This window comes from Caloenas nicobarica, chromosome 5, assembly GCF_036013445.1.
Source record: "Caloenas nicobarica isolate bCalNic1 chromosome 5, bCalNic1.hap1, whole genome shotgun sequence".
NCBI lineage: Eukaryota > Metazoa > Chordata > Aves > Columbiformes > Columbidae > Caloenas > Caloenas nicobarica.
The window spans coordinates 8,673,362-8,693,877 of record NC_088249.1 but is presented as its reverse complement, the minus strand read 5'-3'; the positions used below and the strand labels follow the sequence as shown (position 1 = coordinate 8,693,877).

Genomic DNA, 20,516 nt, shown 5'->3' with positions numbered 1-20,516 from the left:
AATGTAAAGCAAAATAATGTGGTCAGAGTTTTCCAAACAGGAGGCACTCTTTGCACTCTCTCTGCCTTTGGACCACAGACTGCAAATCATTTGGAGAACGATGATCAGTGTTGGCCAGTTCTTGGTTTAAATGAATTGGTTTTTGATTTCCAGTGCTTTGTAGCAGCATGCTAACACCTTCCTTTGTGCATAGTTGCAGCAGATGATGCTCATCCTTCCTCTGAATTAGTTGCTCTTAAAATACTAACCTCCTAATTCCTTGATCAGATTGTGGGCCTTGCACAAACTCTAAGTGTGCTGGTGCACTTCGTGCTTCCTAGTGCTGCACCAAGTGTGTGATGCATGTTCGTATACTAATGCTATTGTAGATGTAATGAATCAACACCTAGCATCCTGTTCCTGGGACAAACATTGATAAACCGAAGTATTGTACTGTAGCATCAAGACATTTTTTAGAATGATACAAGCATTGAGTGTCAAAGGGAGTAAGGAGGCAGATGTGGCTGATTTATTCAAGGATTTCTTAAAGTGTTTAGCTAATCAGAATAGTTTCCAACTCTCCCAGTGAGAGAAAGTTAATCCTGCTAACAGAGGAACAGAATGAACTATCTGGCCATGAGACAAGAAATGCCAGTAGATTGCCTGGCTATCTGAAGTAACTTCATGTGAAATGCACAGATAATATCAGAATAATCCAAGTTACCAATCTGGAAAGCTAAGGGCCTTGTCACCCCTGCTGCTCTGTGTATGTGATTTGTTTACACAGTGTAATTTGCATTGTACGAAGGGAGTTAATTCTGATTTCCCTTGGTGTACAGGGATTGAAAATCAGGCTCTTCATTTCAAAATTGATGTTCAATGACCAGGTGACCTCTGGATTCTAAACCTGTATTTAGAGTAAATTATATATCTACTGATGGAATATGAGCAAATTTATTTTTTCTTTACGTATATATATATTAATCCTAAGACAAGACATTTTATACAGCTATAGCTGAGATAGCAATATCTAGGAATACTTTTTTCACTATACAGTAATTATCTATAGTTTCTACCTGCATCTTATATGCCAAATTATTTTTGTTTGTATGATCTATTATGCTGGCTGAATTTGCTAGCAGTATTTCACCATTATAATAATCTTGGTAACACAGTGAAGCTTTTAGATGTTGTAATTTTAAATGACCTGGCTGGTTCTGTGTTTGGTGAGTCTTCATTCCAGGGAAGGACGGAAGGGAATGAAGCTATATTTGTAGAGAGTGTAGGGAGGCAGCAAACACCAGGAGCCCAGTTTTCAAATAAGGACATCTCGATCCTTCCCGTGCAAGGAGGACCTGGGTGTCTCCAAATCTGCAGAACCGGTTGGGAGAAGTGGGCAGTGGAGCCAGACCTGACTGAGTGAACACTCTTTGTAGAGTGTCATTAATGGTGAATTGCGAGACAGGAGGTCAGCGTGGGGGTGTGGACTCTTGCAAATAACACTGAACACCATAGTCTGTTCTTCACTCAAAAACTCCTCCTTTTGCTTGTACTTTCAGCTGATTGGAAAGGTGTCTGCAGGCTTGAAAATTGGGCTCTTTTTAGAGGAGAACTTCTGTGGGACTGTGAGGAGTCTGAAATGTGTGCTACTTATACACAGAGCTTCTGTGCATGGATAGCCAAGTCTGTGGTAATTTCCTACATGGAGTTGTTAACACAGTCATTTTACTTTTCCATTGGGATCTCCCACTCTGAATTTGTATAATGAATGGGAGCCACAGAAGTGCTCAACTTTGAAATAAGCTCTGAGAATATGCCATTTGGCTTAAAATCTGCACAGAAACTCTCCTTTCCGTGTGTTCTTGGGCTAGTTTTGTGTTACCTTTTTGCCCTGTTGTAGTTATTCTTTACTACTGTCCTCGGTCTGAAACCAATTCATTTTTTATAAGCATCAAGGCGGAGACCACAGGGTTCAGATTACACTTCTACTTCGGAGGAAGAATATGGCTCAAATCACAGCTCCCCTAAACACAAACGCTCCCATACTTCAACAGCCACTCAGACACCGAGGATACGTGGCTCTGGGCTGAGCAAGCAGAAGAACGGCAGAGAAACGGATGATGATGAAGATTTTGACCACCCAGACCCCTACAACTTCATGGCGCAAACAGCAGAGATCGCAGAAATAGCCAGGTGAGGTGGGGTTTTGTGCATTGACTTGTGCTGAAAATGGATTGAGGTTTTTTTGATGTTCAAAACAAACTGAGGGGTGGAGGTGGAAGAAGAGACACTCTCCTGTTGCATGTCCCCCATCTCCTACGTATCTGAACATTAGTATGTTCAAACTTGGAAGGTTTTCGTGAAGTTTTACAGCCTGTGCTGGTTGCACCATCTCTCTAGCAAACGCCAAGGTGCAGGGAAGCTGGGTTGTATCTTGGTTTGTTTCTTGTTCAAGCTGTGGACGAGTATCCTCTTTTAGCTCTGCCAAAAGATGTACTTGTCTATACCTGCTTATCTCTGCTTTCTGCTGGAAGTCACTGTGTGTGCACGGACTGGCTGGTGTGAACTGTCCTAATTCTCTGCAGAGGAAGTCAAATTGATTAGCAAAGACTGAACATGTAAACTGTTGAAGCTGCTCTGCCTGAGGCAGGTGAGGGAACAGTCAGCAGTTGCTGCGGGGCAGAAACCCCTTTGCCTTGCACAATTGAATCCAAACAAGAAAATCTTTGTGGGCCCCTGTGTATAAATGAGTCATTTCTTAGCTTGATGTCCCTGGATACGGGACCTATTGTGTACTGGTGGTCTGGTGGTTGCCTGGAGGACCTCTCGGCAGTAAAGCAAATAGATTCTTTTTTTAAACAGTGGCATTTGAGGTTTGACATCTCTAATATGCAACTGTGTTATGCCAACTTTCCAGAAATACTGGTCTTCCATTGTACTGGCCATACTTGAAATACTTTTGAGTGAGGAAGCCGTCCTCTGTCTTCTTTGGGTCAGCATTTCCACGTCACCTGTGTCACTTGCTGCACTGATCTCGAAAGGGATTTTCTCGCGTGAATGTTGCTGTCAGGCTGCTGGAAAGTGTGTCAGCCTCCAAACCAGTCCGTGTTACCTGTGCCGCACAAACTGTGCGTGCGGGAGATGCTGGTTTCCCTCCCGGCAGCGTTCCCGGCTTCGGGTTGCGGCAGCTATAAATAAATGGTTGCGTCAGACTTGTCTGGCGCTGCACATTGCAGGGCTCGGTCACAGAGTCTGCTTCGTAATTGCAGTTCTGATTTCCGTTGCTGCTCCCAAATTATCTGGGAGGGGTTTAGAGAAGTCGGAGAGAGTTAAAAGGGAAAATGCGACTTGTTTACAGTAAGTGAATCACATAATGGATGTGTTGGGTGACAGCTCTGTCCCAACCAGCGCGGACAGGGGGCACCTTAGGCAGGCAGATCAAACTGCGTTTTATTAGTTCAATTATGCATTTTCTTTCTGAGACCATGTTGTGATGAACTGATGGTTTTATCACTTTGCTTGGTTTTTTTCATTTAAAGAAGAAAGTGTCTTTCAGATGAAGCTGGCTAGCTGTAAGATTAATTTTTTTTCTCAGAAACAAAAGCTACTTTTGGTCTGAAGGCTTTTTTTTTTTTTTTTAAGCTCTGCTAGCAACAATCCAGAGACTTAGAAACTATTTTTGAGATCTAGAGCAAGTAGAGGTGCAATCGCTGAGTATTAACGGGACACCTGTCAGGGGGCTTGAGGTTTCAATACCTGGTTTCTGAAAACCAGATCTCTCTAAGGTACGCTGTGCTTACCCTGGTAATCCCTCAGCCCTTCTGGAGAACATGGAGGCATAGTTTGATACAAGAAAGAAGAAAAGAGGATTTGAGATTTTTTTTATTTAAGTAACAAAGAAGTCCCAGGAATAAAAATTGACTGTGTTCTCCTAACAAAAAGAAAAATAAAAAGAGAGAGAGAAGAAAAAATAGAGTGGATGCATGGGGAAGCAATAAAATAAAGCTTCTTTATGGATTGTCTCCAGTACTTTTTGGTAGTGTGTAGTCAGTAGAATTAGCTTTTAATCAAATCTCTACTTTGAAGCTGGGTTCAGGAGGAGAGCGGATGTATTTTGTATGCAGACAGAGTGTTCCTCAGCACCCTGCCAAGGCACCCCCAAAAAAACCTGCTCTCCGTAGCCTCTGCAGAAGTTCCCACAAACTTTTTGTGGCTTCTCTTCTTATATGAATATGAGGCTCGTTGCATCATGTGTCCTAATGGCTCTGCTGCTTTCCCTGTGCTTTAGGCTCAGCCAAACCTTGGTGAAGGATGTTGCCATCCTTGCTAGAGAGATTCATGATGTTGCTGGAGATGGGGACTCACAGAGTTCATCGGGGACGGGACCAAGCACCTCCCTCAGCTCTGTGCCCAACACTCCTGCTTCCACCATATCAGCGAGAGAAGAGGTAAGACCCTGAAGGACAGAAATCTCTGCCTCTGAACGCTTGTAAGTACGTGGGGCACAGTTGTGGTGGCAGACCAGGGTAGCATCTGCACTGAAAAACCTTCATCCCTTAAAAACACCACCAGAAAGACTGACTGCAGTCTATTTAGGGTGCTCTTTATTTTGCCTTCCCCTGTGCCACAACCAGCCCTGCAAGAGGTGGGAGCGGGCTGCATGGGTCAAGAACTGTATTGGATCTGGGAAGGTTTAGCTTTTGCTTGGGACGTCCTTACTCTGCCTCCAGAAAGCAGGAGTGCCCCAGTGTGAAAATGTTAGATTCCTCATACTATTTGCTGAGTATCTCATGGCCTCCACTTGTATTTATGTTGCTGAAGTTTGCATCTGAGGAACAGGATGGGGTGGGTGTGCTGTACTGTGCTGCTGTACCAGGGAGCCTGAGCCTCCCTTCTTGTTTCTGACAAGGTGCTGACAGCTGCGTGCTCTGTATCAGCTCTGTATTTTGTACTTCTGCTGTGTCCTTTCTGCCAAGGCTGTGCAGGTGTTTCTTGACTCCTCTCCATCTGTGTATTGATGGGCGAGGGCAGGAGCTCTGCTTTCCAGCCGCTGAGTTAGGCGAGGAGGAAAGCAAGTTAGCTTGGGAAGTGCTGTCTTCCAGCAGTTGAGTGAAGCTGTGGTTTGCTCCCAAACTGCGTAACACAGTCTGTCTGCACTGGAGTAGAGAGGAGAGAGGCAATTTCTTAATTTGGCTCACCAGTGCCACAGCACAGGGACTCGGCTCAGCTCAAACTTGGCTGCAAGGTCACCAGGTGGCTCCAGCTGCCAAAGCAAAATTGCCTTTGCTGCTATTTAAATCCAAATTCCCTCCTGTCTACCACCAGTGTGGGCTTAAAGTACACAACTCTCCTTATCTGCTGTTCAGATGGGCCTTCTGGCCCTCTGTTGTGAGAGCTGCAGACCTGTCCTAAGCAGGGTTCAGAGCTAAGGACCAAACCTGTTACCCTGCCAAGAGAGTACTCGGAGGCCCTGTGACCCTGCTGTGATTATTACTGGAGGTGCAAAGCAGAAGTTTAGGGAGATACGCAGAGGATCCGGGGAATGTGGCTGTGCTTGTGTTAAGCCAAGGTGAGCTGCAGCCTGCTCAGGGAGGGGTTTTTCCTGGGGCTGTTTGGAGTTGCAGTGCACAAATGTTTTGCAATAACTTTAGGCTCTGAGATAGTGTTTTATTGCTTTGTTTCCTTCCAAGTGCCACACCTGCAAAACTGCCTTTCTTTTCAAGCAGTTAAGGTGACATATCTGCCTTACTTCTGACTTGCAAATGAAATGTTTGCTGTGTGCTGGTAATGGCCAGTACTCAGCACCCGCTTCCTTCCAGAAAATCAGCGTGCCTACTTTTTGGTCGGGTGCCACTGAAGGGTACAACCGTAAGTTCACCCATACAGAGGAACACGTCCTCTGCTGCTAGAGGAAGAACACCTGCAAAACACAGTGTTTTGGTGCAAAAATGATGCTTGTGATGCTGAATGGCAAGATCACAAAGCCAGGATTGCTCAGACCCAGGCGAGTTGGGGGTTTCTCTGCGATGTGGCTTCGCAGCGCTGCTGTGTGGGACAGCAGATGTAGGGCTGTGTTGCACTGTAGGCAGTGCTCCCAGCAGTACCCAGTGGTTGACCAGTTTTTGAGAACTTACAGTGGCGTAAAGGAAGAAGCACTGGCAGGAGACTATGAAGACAGATCAGGAGCCATAACGTTTGGTGGGTTCAGCCAGTGGTGACTGAAACCACCCTAAAGACTTTTAAATAGACTCACTGCAAACAGCACCCTTATTTCAGCAGGGCCAGCGGTTGGGGGGACGTTTGGGTTACACCCAAAATGCCACCGCGCATCAGTGGAGCTGCCCTGTGTTAGCGATAGCCAGGAACAGGTTAAATCAGCAGGAGTTTCTGCTGGCGATGCTGAGATGTGGAGCTGAATCCTGAATAGCTTGGGATCCTGAAGAGTGCAGCTTGGAGGTCACATTATGAATGGGAGAAATATAAACTGATGTGGGTTTAATAAACACACATCTCATCTTTGGAACTGGACTAGAATCAGCAGACACGCTTCCCTCCATCTAGATGCTGCTGAATCTGTGCTAAAATAATTAGTTCGGCTCATTGCAGGGAAGGTGCTAGGAAATATCTGAAGATCAGTCTGTGCGATGCTAAGCACTGTGAATTTTGTGAGTGTTTGTTAAAAAACTTTATATTAAATATTCTAGGAAAGGACATAATGATGAAAAATAGCTACTGTAGTTGTAATAGTTATCTATTGAAACATCTGATAAAAGGAAGTGTGCGAATAAGAAACGTTTGCTGCATGTGACTGTCTCTTATACTGCCCCGGCTCTTGCAGTATTGTGTGCCACTCTGGTAGCTCTCGATTTTCTACTATTACATAATTATACCTGTTCTAAAAAAGTGGGGAAAAATGCAGGAAAAATAAGTACTGATGCTGGAATCACTTTTGAGGGTTTAATGCCGTACCAGAAGCTTCACTTTGGACCAGTGTGTGGCACAGTAGTTCTCAGCTTCAAATGAATTGCTTTTCAAATCACTTTTTTTACAAAGGTTGGTTAAAGATTAAAATAATGAGCGTTCTCTTAAAAGTTAAGATGGAGCCTTAGATTTAAACCTTATTCTTCATGTCCTGTCTTTTCAGGTCCAGTGTTGGCTTGGAGGTTTTCAGTTTCCCCAGTTCATGTTTGGAGTGGTTTTGTTTGGTTTTGTAGCCTCAGCTGTATAGTTTATAATAACCCGGATTCTTCCCATACTGAGTTGAGTACTGCTACAACTTAAGCAAAAAAACCCCAAACAAACAAACAAACAAAAAAAAGAGTTCAGCAAGGGTGAAACCTTCGTGATTCCTGTTTACTAAAGGCAGGGGTTGTTTGGGAAGCCTTGGGTTGTGTGTGTGTGGGTTTTACAGGGACTCAGTTTTCTGCAGAGCTGAGCAGCTGCTGTGAGCACAGTCAAGTGGGTCACCCTGTGTCACTGGCCACTTCTGCAAATTTTAGCTCTGCATGGAATTGTTTTGCTTGGTCTTTTTTTTAACGTTGATAATGATATAGCAAAAACTTAAGAGCCCAGTTGTATTTGTTAAGTTGTTGTTTAACGTACTCAGTATGAGTGTTGGTGTGACAAGCGGAAATGCTTATGGGTGTGACGGAACAGAAGGTTCCGTCAGAAGGATAAGAGAGCAGGTGGCATATGAAATCTCCTGGTGATGGTGGAGCAGGTGCTGTCCTCACCATGTTTTCAACTGGTAGTGCTGAGAACTACTGGACTGTAGGAATATCTCCTTCCCTTCTGGCACTGTTTCACTGCTACAAGCAGCCTGACTTACTGTTTCTGCACTTTGCAAAAAGATGCTTAAAAAAGAGAAGCTTATTAGCTAAATATCTTGGCTGTTGTGCACCTGTGCCATCATATCTCCTGCCTTCTGCCTGTGTGTAACCCAAGTGCTATTGCACAGAGTGTGGGGAGCCCGAACCTTGGATGGCACACGGTCTCCTCGCAAGAGCCATGTGCTTTGCTAACCAAAGGGCCGCCTGGACAGGGTGTTCAGCCCCTTCTCTGTGCTCCGAGGACTGCTGGATTTCACTCAGCATGGTCCATTTTGCGGTAACTGGGAAGCTGCCCAAGGCCACAGAGCTGGTTGGTGACAAGGACCTCCATGGGCTTCAGTGCATGTGGGGGGTGGGCATCAAGTCCTGGTCCTCAGGAATGCACTTTTGGGAACATCAACACAAAATAACCACGTGTTCTCTTTGATACTTGCTGTCACAGCCATTCACTAGCATTGATCTCTTTGTTTCTGTTTTAACACAGATTGCTCGTAGATCTTTTCGGCTGGCATATCCATCTCAGGTGCACTTTCCATCCCATTATTTTTATATCTCTGTCTTGTCACTGTTATTTTCCTCCCCTTTTAGTTTTTGCCTGTCAGTCAACCAGTCTTGTCTTTTCTGTTCTTCCTGTTAATTATTTGTGTTACCAGTGGTTTTATATTGCTTTTTTCATCTCTTCCATGTGTTACTAAATGGTTTCTGATTAATTTTAGTGTGGCTTTAATGTTGCATTGATATATTAAAACATAAGATATGGGAAAACTGGCCCTTTTTGAGTTTTATCTAAATTCAAAAAAGGCTAAGATGTACTTTCAACTATGCGCTCAAGACTCAAAATTATAGTGGAATAGCTCCACTGAGTAGGATTACTCCAGTGGATAAATGCTTGCAGGATTGGGGTCTAGTAATTTGCTTAGGAACCCATACCTGTCTGAACAAGACTTAAATGAATCAGTGTTTCTCTGGGGCTTGCCTGAAAATCTGCAATACCTGCAGTGGGTGCCTGTGTGCCTACTTCCCTGCTCATTTTTAATGACTCATTACTCATTGTTTCCAAGTTGGTGCAGCACATTCCAGAAGCAAGTCTGAACTACCAGAAGGTGCCTCCGGGATCAGTGGAACTGAAGGATTTTGACCAAAATATGAATGATAATAGAGAAGAGGATCCCTCAAGAAAAACGAGGACAAGAAACCGTGAGGAGGCAGGCCACCTTTTTCTTTACTTTATTTGTGACATTGCTTTAAGCTGCAGTATATGTACCTACTCTTTCTAAGCTGCCAAAGGAGGCGACTCAAAAAAAATGCACTTCTAGACTTGACTTGTAGTGTAGTGTTTTTAAAAAAAAAAGGGGGAACAGAAACACCCTTCTTGCCCATACTGACTGGAAGTTTCCTCTCTTGTGTAAAACTCATCTGGGAGGAGGCATTTGGTGTCAGAGCCCACTTAAGCTATTTCAGTGCTATTTTAAAGAAAACCACAAAAATCTCAACTTCAAAATCTGCGGCACAGATAGTTTAATGGCACCTTACTTTTCTACAACCGGCATCCTGGTTAGAGCTGCAGTGGCAGAATCTGGACCTTAGGAGGAGTTTCTGCAGCTGGGCTGGAGTACTGTGGTGCAGCTCGGTGCTGTGCCGTGCAGACAGCAAGCCATTTCTTCTGCATCACCCCCTCCAACATATGCAATTTGATGTCATTTTCCTGGGCTGTGGGCGCAGGGTAATCACTGGGATGATGCTTGAGGGTGAGGAAGCCTGAAACTCAAGTCTGGGGCTGGTGTTGGGGTGAGAGGTGCAGTGGGGTGATGGTGCCGGGGAGTACTGGGAGGTACTGGTCCTGTTCTTTGGCTGGTGGAAGCAATGCCCTGCTGCTGTGGAGAGGCGCCAAGGCTGAATAAAAGGTGCGGGTTCAGAGTGCCCTCAGCTGATATGGCTTTTCTGGCAGAAGCCAGGGAGCCCTGCTGAGCCACAGGGCTTGAATGTTTCAGATTTCTTGGTTTTGTTGTTTTTAATAAAGCAGACTGTAACATGGTGGGATGTCTGGCTGTGAAGGTGACTTGAACTCATATAAATCACATTAGATGGTTTCAGTGAGACTGCTTGTGGGCCTTCTTGCGTTGTGATTTGGCTTTGGAGGTTTTTCGAGGCGGGGAGGTGCTTGCGAGACTTGGAAAGTCTTCAGCTTTTCTCTCAGAAATGCTTAAAATACTTGTGTTACTGCAGACCACTATGTCTCTTTGTCTCTAGAAAAAAAATCTGAATGAGTTAGTATTAATTTTTTTGCCAAAGTGCTGCAACAAAGCTGCACATCATCTTAATCTCCCTTGAGCTTCAAATATTATCCACATAGATAAAGATGTTTCAGTGGAGATCATTCACTGTAAAAAATTTCCAGTTTTGTAATATGCCACTTTTGCTAAAATGTTTTCTGATTTGCCCTTATATTTTAGGTGATCTTTGACAATCTGATGCTGAACCCAGTGTCCCAGTTATCACATACAATCCGTGAAAATACAGAAAACCTAGCTGAAAAAATGAAGTAAGTAACTTTTTGTCTCTAGCTTGAAATGTTGGCTTGCTCTTGAGTTTGTTACTTGCTACTTGTGGAAGATAATAGGCAGCTGAGAGCAGCCTCGCAGTTACAGGCTCTGGTTGTTGTGGGGGATTTTAACTACTGTGATGTTTGCTGGAAGGACTACTCAGCCAGCCATCCACAATCCAGGAGGTTCCTCCAGTGCATTGATGATAACTTTCTGATGCAAATGGTGGATGAGCCAACTAGGAGAGGAGTGCTGATGGATCTCATCCTCACTAACAAGGAGGGTCTGGTTGAAGTGGTAAAGGTTGGGGGCTGCCTTGGTTGCAGCGACTGTGAAATGGTGGAGTTCAGGATCTCATGTAGCAGGAACAGAATACCAAGCAGAATTGCGACCCTGGACTTCAGTAGGGCCAACTTTGGCCTTTTCAAACAATTGCTAGGGGAAATCCAATGGGAAAGGCTACTTGAAGGTAAAGGGACCCAGGATAGTTGGTTAGCATTCAGGGACTGCTTCTTCCAAGCTCAAGATCAGAGCATCCCGACACGTAGGAAGTCAAGGAAGGGAGCCAGGAGACCTGCGTGGTTAAACAGGGAACTGCTGGGCAAACTCAAGTGGAAGAGGAGAGTTTACAGATCATGGAAGGAGGGACTGACCACTTGGGAAGAATATAAGGCTGTTCTCAGAGGATGTAGGGAGGCAATTAGGAAAGCTAAGGCCTCCATAGAATTAAACCTCGCGAGTGGGGTCAAGGACAACAGAAAGAGCTTCTTCAAATACTTGGCAGATACATTGCCTCTGGTGTTAGTTTTAAGCCCACTGATGAATAGGGTGGGTGCCCTGGTGACAGAAGATACAGAGAAGGCAGATTTACTGAATGCCTTCTTTGTCTACTCTGCCGGAGGCTGTCCTGAGGAGCCCTGTACCCCTGAGGCCACGGAGGAAGTCAGGACAATGGAGGAGTTTGCCTTAGTTGATGAGGATTGGGTTAGGGAGTAATTAAGCAATCTGGACATCCATAAATCCATGGGTCCAGATGGGATGCACCCGTGGGTGCTGAGGGAGCTGGTTGAAGTCATTGCTGGACCACTCTCCATCATCTTTGCCAAGTCTTGGGAAACGGGAGAGGTGCCTGAGGACTGGAGGAAAGTAATTGTCACTCCAGTATTCAAAAAGGGCAAGAAGGAGGACCCAGGTAACTATAGACCGGTCAGCCTCACCTCCATCCCTGGGAAAGTGATGGAACACCTTATCCTTGGTGCCATCTTAAGACATATCAAGGATAAGAGGGTCATCAGAGGTAGTCAACATGGCTTCACCAAGGGGAAGTCGTGTTTAACCAACCTCATAGCCTTTTATGAGGATACAACCAGGTGGATTGATGATGGTAAAATCAGGGGATGTGGTCTATCTTGATTTCAGTAAAGCGTTTGACACAGTCCCCCACAGCATCCTTGCAGCTAAACTGAGGAAGTGTGGTCTGGACAGCTGGGTAGTGAGGTGGACTGTGAACTGGCTGAAGGAAAGAAGCCAGAGAGTCATGGTCAATGGAACCAAGTCTATTTGGAGACCTGTATCTAGTGGAGTCCCTCAAGGGTTGGTACTGGGACCAGTATTATTCAATATATTCATCAGCGACTTGGATGAGGGAACAGAGTGCACTGTCAGCAAGTTTGCTGATGACACCAAGCTGGGAGGAGTGGCTGACACGCCAGAAGGCTGTGTTGCCATCTAGTGAGATCTGGACAGGCTGGAGAGTTGGGCGGGGAAAAATTTAATGAAATATAACATGGGCAAGTGTACAGTCTTACATCTGGGCAGGAACAACCCCAGGTTCCAGTATAAGTTGGGGAACGACCTATTAGAGAGCAGTGTAGGGGAAAGGGACCTGGGGGTCCTGCTGGACAGCAGGATGACCATGAGCCAGCACTGTGCCCTTGCGGCCAAGAAGGCCAATGGTGTCCTGGGGTGTATTAGAAGGGCGGTGGTTAGTAGGTCGAGAGAGGTTCTCCTTCCCCTCTACTCTGCCCTGGTGAGACCTCATCTGGAATATTGTGTCCAGTTCTGGGCCCCTCAGTTCAAGAAGGACAGGGAACTGCTGGAGAGAGTCCAGCGCAGGGCAACGAAGATGATGGAGTGGAGCATCTCCCTTATGAGGAAAGGCTGAGGGAGCTGGGGCTCTTGAGCTTGGAGGAGACCGATGGGTGACCCCATTAATGTTTATAAATATGTAAAGGGTGAGTGTCACGAGGATGGAGCCAGGCTCTTCTCGGTGACAACCAATGATAGGACAAGGGGCAGTGGGTTCAAGCTGGAACACAGGAAGTTCCACTTAAATATGAGGAGAAACTTCTTCACAGTGAGAGTGCCAGACACTGGAATGGGCTGCCCAGGGAGGTTGTGGAGTCTCCTTCTCTGGAGACATTCAAACCCGCCTGGACGCCTTCCTGTGTAACCTCATCTGGGTGTTCCTGCTCCGGCAGGACTGGATGATCTTTTGAGGTCCTTTCCAATCCCTAACATTCTGTGATTCTGTGATGATGCATTGTCACTTCAGAAAGTCTGGTTATCAAGACACAGGGAAGCTAGAAGTAGGAAACTCTGTGTGTAGTGAACAAGGCATAGTATGATTATTTGCCATCTCTTTTCCTCATATGTTTGCCCTTTGAAATTTTCATGCTGGATTTGTAACGCCTGTTGTTGCCTTAAATCTGAAATATTGCCTGTGCAAAGATACAGCAGAGAATTGGTGGATTGTCTTCTCTTCTCTGTCCCAAGGCTCTCAGAAAGCCTGCAGGTCACCAAGCTTGTGAAGTCTCTTCAAAGCTTGTAGTTCTAGAAGACATCAGTTAGGGAAGGACTTTGGATTGTTCCTAAATCAGCTGAAAGGCGCTTTGTCCAATTGCTAATCCACTAATCTCCTTTGTTGCCACATCTCGTGATAATTAAGTCTTTTAAACAAGCAGCTTTTGGCTGGCAGTTTTAAGACCTGTTTCACTTCTTGTGCTGCAGGATTCTGTTTCAAAACTCAGAAAGGACCTGGGAGGAGATGGAGGCCAAAATTAATTCAGAAAATGAAGTGCCAATTCTGAAGACATCAAACAAGGTAAGACCATACAAACAAATGAAATATGGAGAGCTTTTGTCCGTGAAAGCTTTGTAAGAGACCAAAACAACAAGCTCTAGCCATTTTCAAATCAATTTCTGAAATTTCTAGTCCATTTGCATGTGTCGAACTGCTGTTTTTTATTGCTGTTTGAAGGGTGACAAAATGTGTTCCTTCAGCTGTTGGATTTCACCAAACTCTTCCCCTCTCCCTTTGTGATTCATCTTCAAAGACCCAGTCCCTTAACAGATGTTCAAGTTCAGGGTCATTAGGCCTCATTTAAACATCTACCAAAGCTTCACCTGCCATGTGGTTGCCACAGCTTCAATCCTACGCAGGTGTTTCTCCTGGATGTTTGTTTTCACCTGTAGCAGTTTGATAATAGGGCCATAAAAAAGCTTCAGCGCCAGGATGGTGTTGGTGCTCTTGTGGCCTCCTCTTGGTGGGGACTGAGAGTGGGGTGTTAAGTACAATAACGGACCCAGCAAATCTGGTTAATGCTAAATGTACATATAACACTGTGCAGGACCTGTGTAGCTCGGTGCTACAGCAGTATATACGTGGCCAATTTGCTTTGTCTGGTCTAGGAGTTGAGTTTACAAATATCTTCGTGTATTTGGCATTAAGGAGGAAGTGGAGGAGCCTTTGTTCAGTTGACCTGACCAGCATTTCAAATCTAAAAACTACTGTGGCTGTGAACTGGGTGGTGGTGTAGCACTTGGTGAAATGATGCAGAGCAGAGGTCCCTGTGCACCTCGATACAGATACTAGCTTCATCTTTTCTGTTAAACAAGCAAGGCGGAACTGACTTTCAATCTTCTTGATCAGATAAGGCAGGAGTAAGACTATACTCCTGCATCAGCTGAGTACTTTGTTGCTTAATTTTCTATTCTCTATTTGTTTCTATTTCTATTTTTTCTATTTGTTTCTAGGAAATCAGTTCTATCCTGAAGGAGCTCAGGAGAGTTCAGAAACAGCTTGAAGGTTGGTCATTTAAAATGTTCCTTTGTTTTTTTTTTAATCTCAAATGCCAGTAACTTGCACAGAATAAAATAATGTGGCTTGATTTACCAGTGAAAGATGGGAAAGGATGCAGAAGTTTAGTTTGTTAGTGTGGTGCTCTCTGACAAGTGCATATGGAATGAACAGTAGATTTATCTTGTGCTGCCAATTTTTTAAGAAAGTTGTTGACTTTTGAAATGTGGAAGCTGTTGCTGTGGAAATGTTTTGTTTGTGGTAATTAGTATATTCCCATAAGATGAACGGGCGAAGGTCTGTTTAGCTGAAATAATATTTGGCAGCTCTTTCAGCCAATAAACTGTGCTACGCTTTTTGAACTTCAATTTTGCCCACAGAGCTCTGGAAAAGGCAAGACAGGCTCTTGCATCATTGAGAGGCTAAATAAAGACATACAAAAACATACAGGCATCATTTTGGGCTTGTGCTTAAAGCTTGCAATTTGGCTGCTGCAGTTTGTCTTTTCCAATTTAACCAGAAAGTTCAGTGTCCTTGTAGCTTCAGTTTGGGAGAGGTTTTGCTTGTTAAAGCGGCTTAGGCCTGAAGGTACTAATGAAGAAAGTGTTATGACTAAAATGAATGGGAGTACTGCCTACAGTTCTGCTGCCTTCAAAATGAAGGTAACAACCTTCTGTTTAGAAACTGCTGAATGCTGCTCATATGTCTCTCTCTTTTTTATTCTTTTTTTTTTTCTTTTATTTTTTTCCCCAGTCATAAACGCTATCGTTGACCCTACTGGAAACTTGGATGTAGTTGCCAGTAACAAAGCGTCTTCTGCTGCTAAACAATCTACAGCCACTAAAATCAGGACTGCTAACACTTCTGGGTCCACACTGGAGACTTTGTCCCCAGCACAGATGAGAAACTACACACAGAAATCGAACTGTGGGTCTTCTAGCTTACAAGATTCAAATTTCATTCCAGATGGAGAGAAATATGTGATCTGATACAATATTTTGTATTGCTATCATATTGTAATCTACTGTCGCATTAGTATTGTGTATGAGTGGTTTGTGGACAGTTTGTGTGAAGCAGTTGTTTAGATTGCTAACACGTTGCACAAAAAAAAAATATAATCTATGCTGTGAGGGTGAATGGAAAGTCTGTTTATGCCTTTTAAACAAGACAAGCACTGTGGAGCAGCACATATTCAGCATAGAGGCAAACTGATTTTTAGAAAATTACTCACTTATTCTTCCAGCGTGCCATAAGAAAACAGGCTTTCATACACTCCATTCAGTACTGCCGAAGCTAAAGTGTTCTTGCATTGGCCTGTTTATAATTATTCAGTTGTAATGAGGCACAACTTTAAAAACCACTTTTTTGGTACTGTATTTGATTTATTTGTTTGTTTGGGTTTATTTCTAAGTGTACAAGTGAAGCATATGTTGGAATCAATGTGCAAATCCAACAGAATGATCGTGCAATATTGTGGGTTTCTAGGAGAAACCCTCAGTGCAGTTGTGTAAAGTCCTTTTCAGCAGTCGTAAAAAGGCAACCACACTGAAGCTGTGCATCCTTTTTTTTCAGTCCAAATGCCAAAACAAGACAGAATAAACTCTCTTGTTTTTTTCTTGGGAAAGTGTAAAAATTACTAATGGTATGAATGTAAAAATTACTAATACCGTTATTATTTTTGATGATGTTTCAGGCCCAAAGTTTGAGGCAGGTACAAAAAGTCAGATTTTACAGTTTAGCTTACCACATTTTCATTATTTCGGTACAAATATTGTCTTTTAGCTGCTTTAAAAAAAAAATACACAGACTTTTTACAATGAGCTACAAATGCTCTTGGTTGGGCCAAAGACTAAGATGTTTGCAATTAGCTGATTGTTAGGAAAAACATCTGTTCCAATGGCTCATGTAATAAACTTAATTGCACAGTTGTTGTGAACTAGTGTTCACTTGACAGCACTGAAAAAAGTAATGGCTTAAATGTAGCTCCAGCTTGACGGCTAGTTCTGGTATGAATTTTTTTTCCAATTCAAAGTTTCTAGAAGACCACCATTCTGTGGTATTCCTCAGAAACCATTCAACAGTGTCAAGTGCTGGTACATTTGGGATTTTTGTCTGGATTTTATTTTTGGTCTGTTATAATCCTAGAAACACTAAGGATTATGTGCAGTTGCCCTGAGCAATTTCTTGTTTTAAAAAAGTTGGGTTTTGTATTCTGTCTTTCTGTTAAACTGCAAAACACTAACCAATTTTTGTTTCTTTAGGAACAAAAGTTTTGTTTTTGAGGGGACCTCTTCCAAATGTGTTTGCTCCCAGTTTTTTCTGTCTTGTATTGATTCCTTTTTCATTCATTCTGGTCAATAAACGGTAATCAGGTAAAGAAATTCTTTTGTAGCTGCAGAGGATGCGTTTACTGGGGAAGGTGAGCAGATGAGTTCCACTTTGCCCTCATACAGTGTGTAGTTTAACCAGTGAAAATGGTTTCCCAAGTTTGACTGCTTCTTGTGTGCTGACTTTATATTTTGGGGTGAGTAGTGGATTCCTTAGTTAGCTTCAGTAGTTACCTGAGCTTTTCTGCTAGAATGTCATAACAGTGGGAACCTGCTAAAGTAGTTTAAATAAATAGGGATGCTCACAAAGTCTGTGATCTTACTAGTGAAGACCATGATTGCTTTCCTGGTGAAGCCAGTGGGGGGGAGCTTTCTATCCATTTCAGCAGAACCAGGATTGTTGCCAGAATGGGAGTCTGCCAACAGGCCATTAGTGTCTTTTGAGCGTACAAGATGCTGGCTGGTAAACAATAGGTGCAAATATCCTTCCAAGATTTCCAGTGGGTTATAAGACTCATCTGCTTGTGTGGGGATACTCTTCCATGAAGATTTCACGTAGATGAATGCAGAATAAAGAAAGAATTTGCCCTTGATGTTCTTCTTCTGCCTGTAACATGCGCACTATCTGAATGTGTTCCTTCAGTCGTTTATTCTGATCTGTCTTTTCTTGAAATACCTGACTGTGTCCTTGATGAATATCGTAAGCGGTGGTATCATTCCTGACATATGAGACACAATTTTTCAAGCCCTTCTTGGTTAGGGTTTGAACCGACCAGGTGCTACCCCAACTCACTAGGAGTTGAAGGACCTTCACAGATAAGGTGTTGCTGTTAGTTTCAGTTTTGCTGTAGACACACATGAATTACTCAGACATCTGACTTTTCTTATTTGTTACCCATGTTTCCACATCTTCATGGCTATGCTCTAGTGGATTTTGTTCCTCTACACCATGCCCTTGATGGGACTTCTGTTTCCTTTCACATGAAAAATGCTTGATTCGTCTTTCATTCATGAACACATCAGGGATGGATTTTCTTCCTTGGTTGTTCTATTCTGAACATGAGGGAGAGCCCACAGACACTTTACATCAGTGAAATCAACCCACAAAATATGGTACCTCTTCAAGTGACTGATAAGGGTGTAACAGTCAGTGTCTGTTTATAAAATTTGGAAATGTGTGTGTGAAGGGGGAGGGAGGATGTGCAGCTTGATTTGTTTTATTTGCGACTCAGCCAAACTATAAAATGTTGCTGTGTCCTGACAACAACATCCATCCGTGGATCTTTGCATTTAGAACAGTTTTGCTAGTCAATGATGAAACACAACGTATTTTTTTCTTGTATTCGCTGCTTCGGAAGTACACCCCATTTACACTTATCTGCTCCACATAAGCCAAAGAGCGAGGCACCCGACTGTAGCTCCCTCAGTCACTGTTCATTCTTACAAGCTGTACTGTATGAAACCACAAAAACATGCCTCTGTGTGACCCTGGTGTGACTGTCACAGATGTGTCGTGGTGTCTCAGGGTGGCCCAGGATCAGCGTTGGCTCATCCCTGAGCTGTGCATGGGCCTTGCGTTGAGCTTGGTAGGGGTGACGCTGCCCCGTGGGTCACTCTCGTACCATATTGCTGTCTGTGTGTTGTGTCTGACTAAAGAAATGTAATGAAGGGTGGGATTTTCAAAGTCTTAGGGAAGACAAGTGCTCAGGTCCTTTTTGGGTTTCCAGGCTCTCTTGGGTGCCTGATGCTGTGAGCACCTTTCAAAATCCCAGCCCTCAGCTCCTCCAGTATACTTGAAAATCATGTTCTCAGTTCGACGCTTTCAGATGTAAAAGCCTGTTACTCTGTGCTCATGGCATGAATGTAAATTCCAGCGAGAATGTGTACGAGCTTTGTGAGCAAGGACCCAAATGGATCTATGGTGATGTCACGTCGTGGTCGTGCTCCAGGAGAAAAGAACGTCTGCATCATCTTTGAGTATTTTAGTAAAGGTACAACTAGTGGAATGTTTACATACAGCCTACTGAAAAAAAGAGGAGAAAAAAAAAAGATAAAGTGTAAGGTATTTAAGTGCAAGATACTACTAGTTTTTTCTTGTTTTGCAGATCACACTAGCTATTTTTGAAGTTCCGTAAATGTGTATAACTTTTGCAAAGACCAGACAGAGCTACCTGTTCACTCTCAATGTGCCCCGTGCTGAATTGTGCCTATTTCACTCTCTGCTGTTGTTATGCTGCTGATTCTGCTGTTCTGAACTGTTCACTGGATCATTCCATTTGCATGCAACACGAATGCAAGCTGAGCTGTCTGAGAGTAAAGCTGAAACACGTTTGTATAACTTGAATCAGTTAATGACTTTCTCTTTTCCACACCCTCTTGAAATGCTGTGTATAATTTTGATTTGTTTCTCCTGCCCTGATTTTTTTTTTTTTCCACTTTTTTTTTTTTGAATGGTAATTTATTTTTGTTTGGATTATAGGCAGTATCTGTACATTTTGTTTCAAGGTGATATTGTGGACGTCTTTGAAAAGCAAATTGTTATTTTATATAATTTTATCATAAAGTCGCTCTAATAAATCATTCTTTTATCATGTGACTGATTCTGGCTTTCGTATGTTAATCTGGGGGGAGGGAGTATGGTGGACTAAATTTTTCTACTGCCTGTTTACATCAAGTACAGTGCAATGAAAGAATTGTCAGCAACGGAAGAGTCACGGTGCAGCTGGATCCGTCCTGGTGACACCTTTGTCTGGGGCAGATCCCTCTCCAGTCGTACCGGAGTCCCCTTTTCCCTGTCGCCGCAGTCACAGGGTTGAAGTCTGGAAGTCCCCGTCACCTAAGGGTGGTCTTCCTTCTGAGTATGGTGTGGTGACACTTGATTTAATTTTTAATACTGCTTTATTTCATTGCCATGATTAACAATGGTAGTTAAATCCAGCCCCAGCAGGTGTGTGATTATAGGAAAACATTATTGCGATCACTGTTTTACTCTCACCTCATATATTTATGTATTGGAGTTTGTGAAATTCTTCTGGGTTTTTTTCCTGTCATTCCATCGCTGTTCTTCCCTCCTGCAGTTGTCTGACCTTTTCATCCTTCCTGGCACTTTTGGAATAACATTAGTTTCTCTTTCCCCTCTGTGCAGCCTTCAGGTTCTGCAGCCTCCCCCAGCCTGCTCGGTGCCGTGTGGGACTCTGCCGCCGCCTCCTCTGCATTAGCACAGCTGTACTGATAAAAACATCGCCTTGTTTGCCAGCAATAACTAAAACATAAAGGGGAGGAAAAAAAAAATATCTAACCACGATCAGTGGGAGACTTCCCATCCCCTGGTGACCTTTGCATTAGATACTTCAACATGAGCCCTTTTATGCTTAAGGTTTTCGCGAGGGATTTTGTGAGTTTTTTTTAAAAAAGAATATTCTGTCTCTCCTAAAAAAGCTTTCTTAAGCTTAGTTTGTGTGTGTTGTGGCTGCAGGGAAGGTTTTCTGTGTTCTCTAAAATCCAGGGCTGGGTTACACACTGTGTTGCCTCTCCATGTGTTCCCCAGCAGTGTGGAGTGGTCCTGGAGTTGGGATGCTCTGCAAAGTGCCCTTTAGAAAGCAGTAGTGCATCCACTTCATTAATTTTTAACAGTCTGACTGAATAAACACAAGAGGTACTGGAACTGTGGCCAAAACTGTTTGAAACATAATGAAAATGCTCTCTGGCAGAATTTAAAAATAAAGGATAGATGGTGAAAGTAATAATCCCTGTGCGTCTT

At 43.6% G+C, this 20,516-nt stretch overlaps 1 protein-coding gene across 3 annotated transcripts in view; it reads left to right on the top strand.

Annotated features, from left to right (window-relative positions):
* The window catches only part of CEP170B (centrosomal protein 170B), a 58,830-nt gene extending 39,590 nt beyond the window's left edge, over nucleotides 1-19,240 (top strand). For 2 of the 3 annotated variants that reach the window (XM_065636101.1, XM_065636100.1), the window contains 8 exons: nucleotides 1,929-2,172; nucleotides 4,268-4,427; nucleotides 8,293-8,331; nucleotides 8,870-9,013; nucleotides 10,262-10,350; nucleotides 13,361-13,454; nucleotides 14,387-14,438; nucleotides 15,183-19,240. In XM_065636101.1, the coding sequence (XP_065492173.1) occupies nucleotides 1,929-2,172; nucleotides 4,268-4,427; nucleotides 8,293-8,331; nucleotides 8,870-9,013; nucleotides 10,262-10,350; nucleotides 13,361-13,454; nucleotides 14,387-14,438; nucleotides 15,183-15,418 (1,058 nt within the window). In that variant the 3' untranslated portion in view covers nucleotides 15,419-19,240. The remainder of the gene's footprint in view (nucleotides 1-1,928; nucleotides 2,173-4,267; nucleotides 4,428-8,292; nucleotides 8,332-8,869; nucleotides 9,014-10,261; nucleotides 10,351-13,360; nucleotides 13,455-14,386; nucleotides 14,439-15,182) is intronic. The other variant, XM_065636099.1, reaches the window with a different exon arrangement.
* The last annotated feature ends 1,276 nt before the right edge of the window (nucleotides 19,241-20,516 follow it).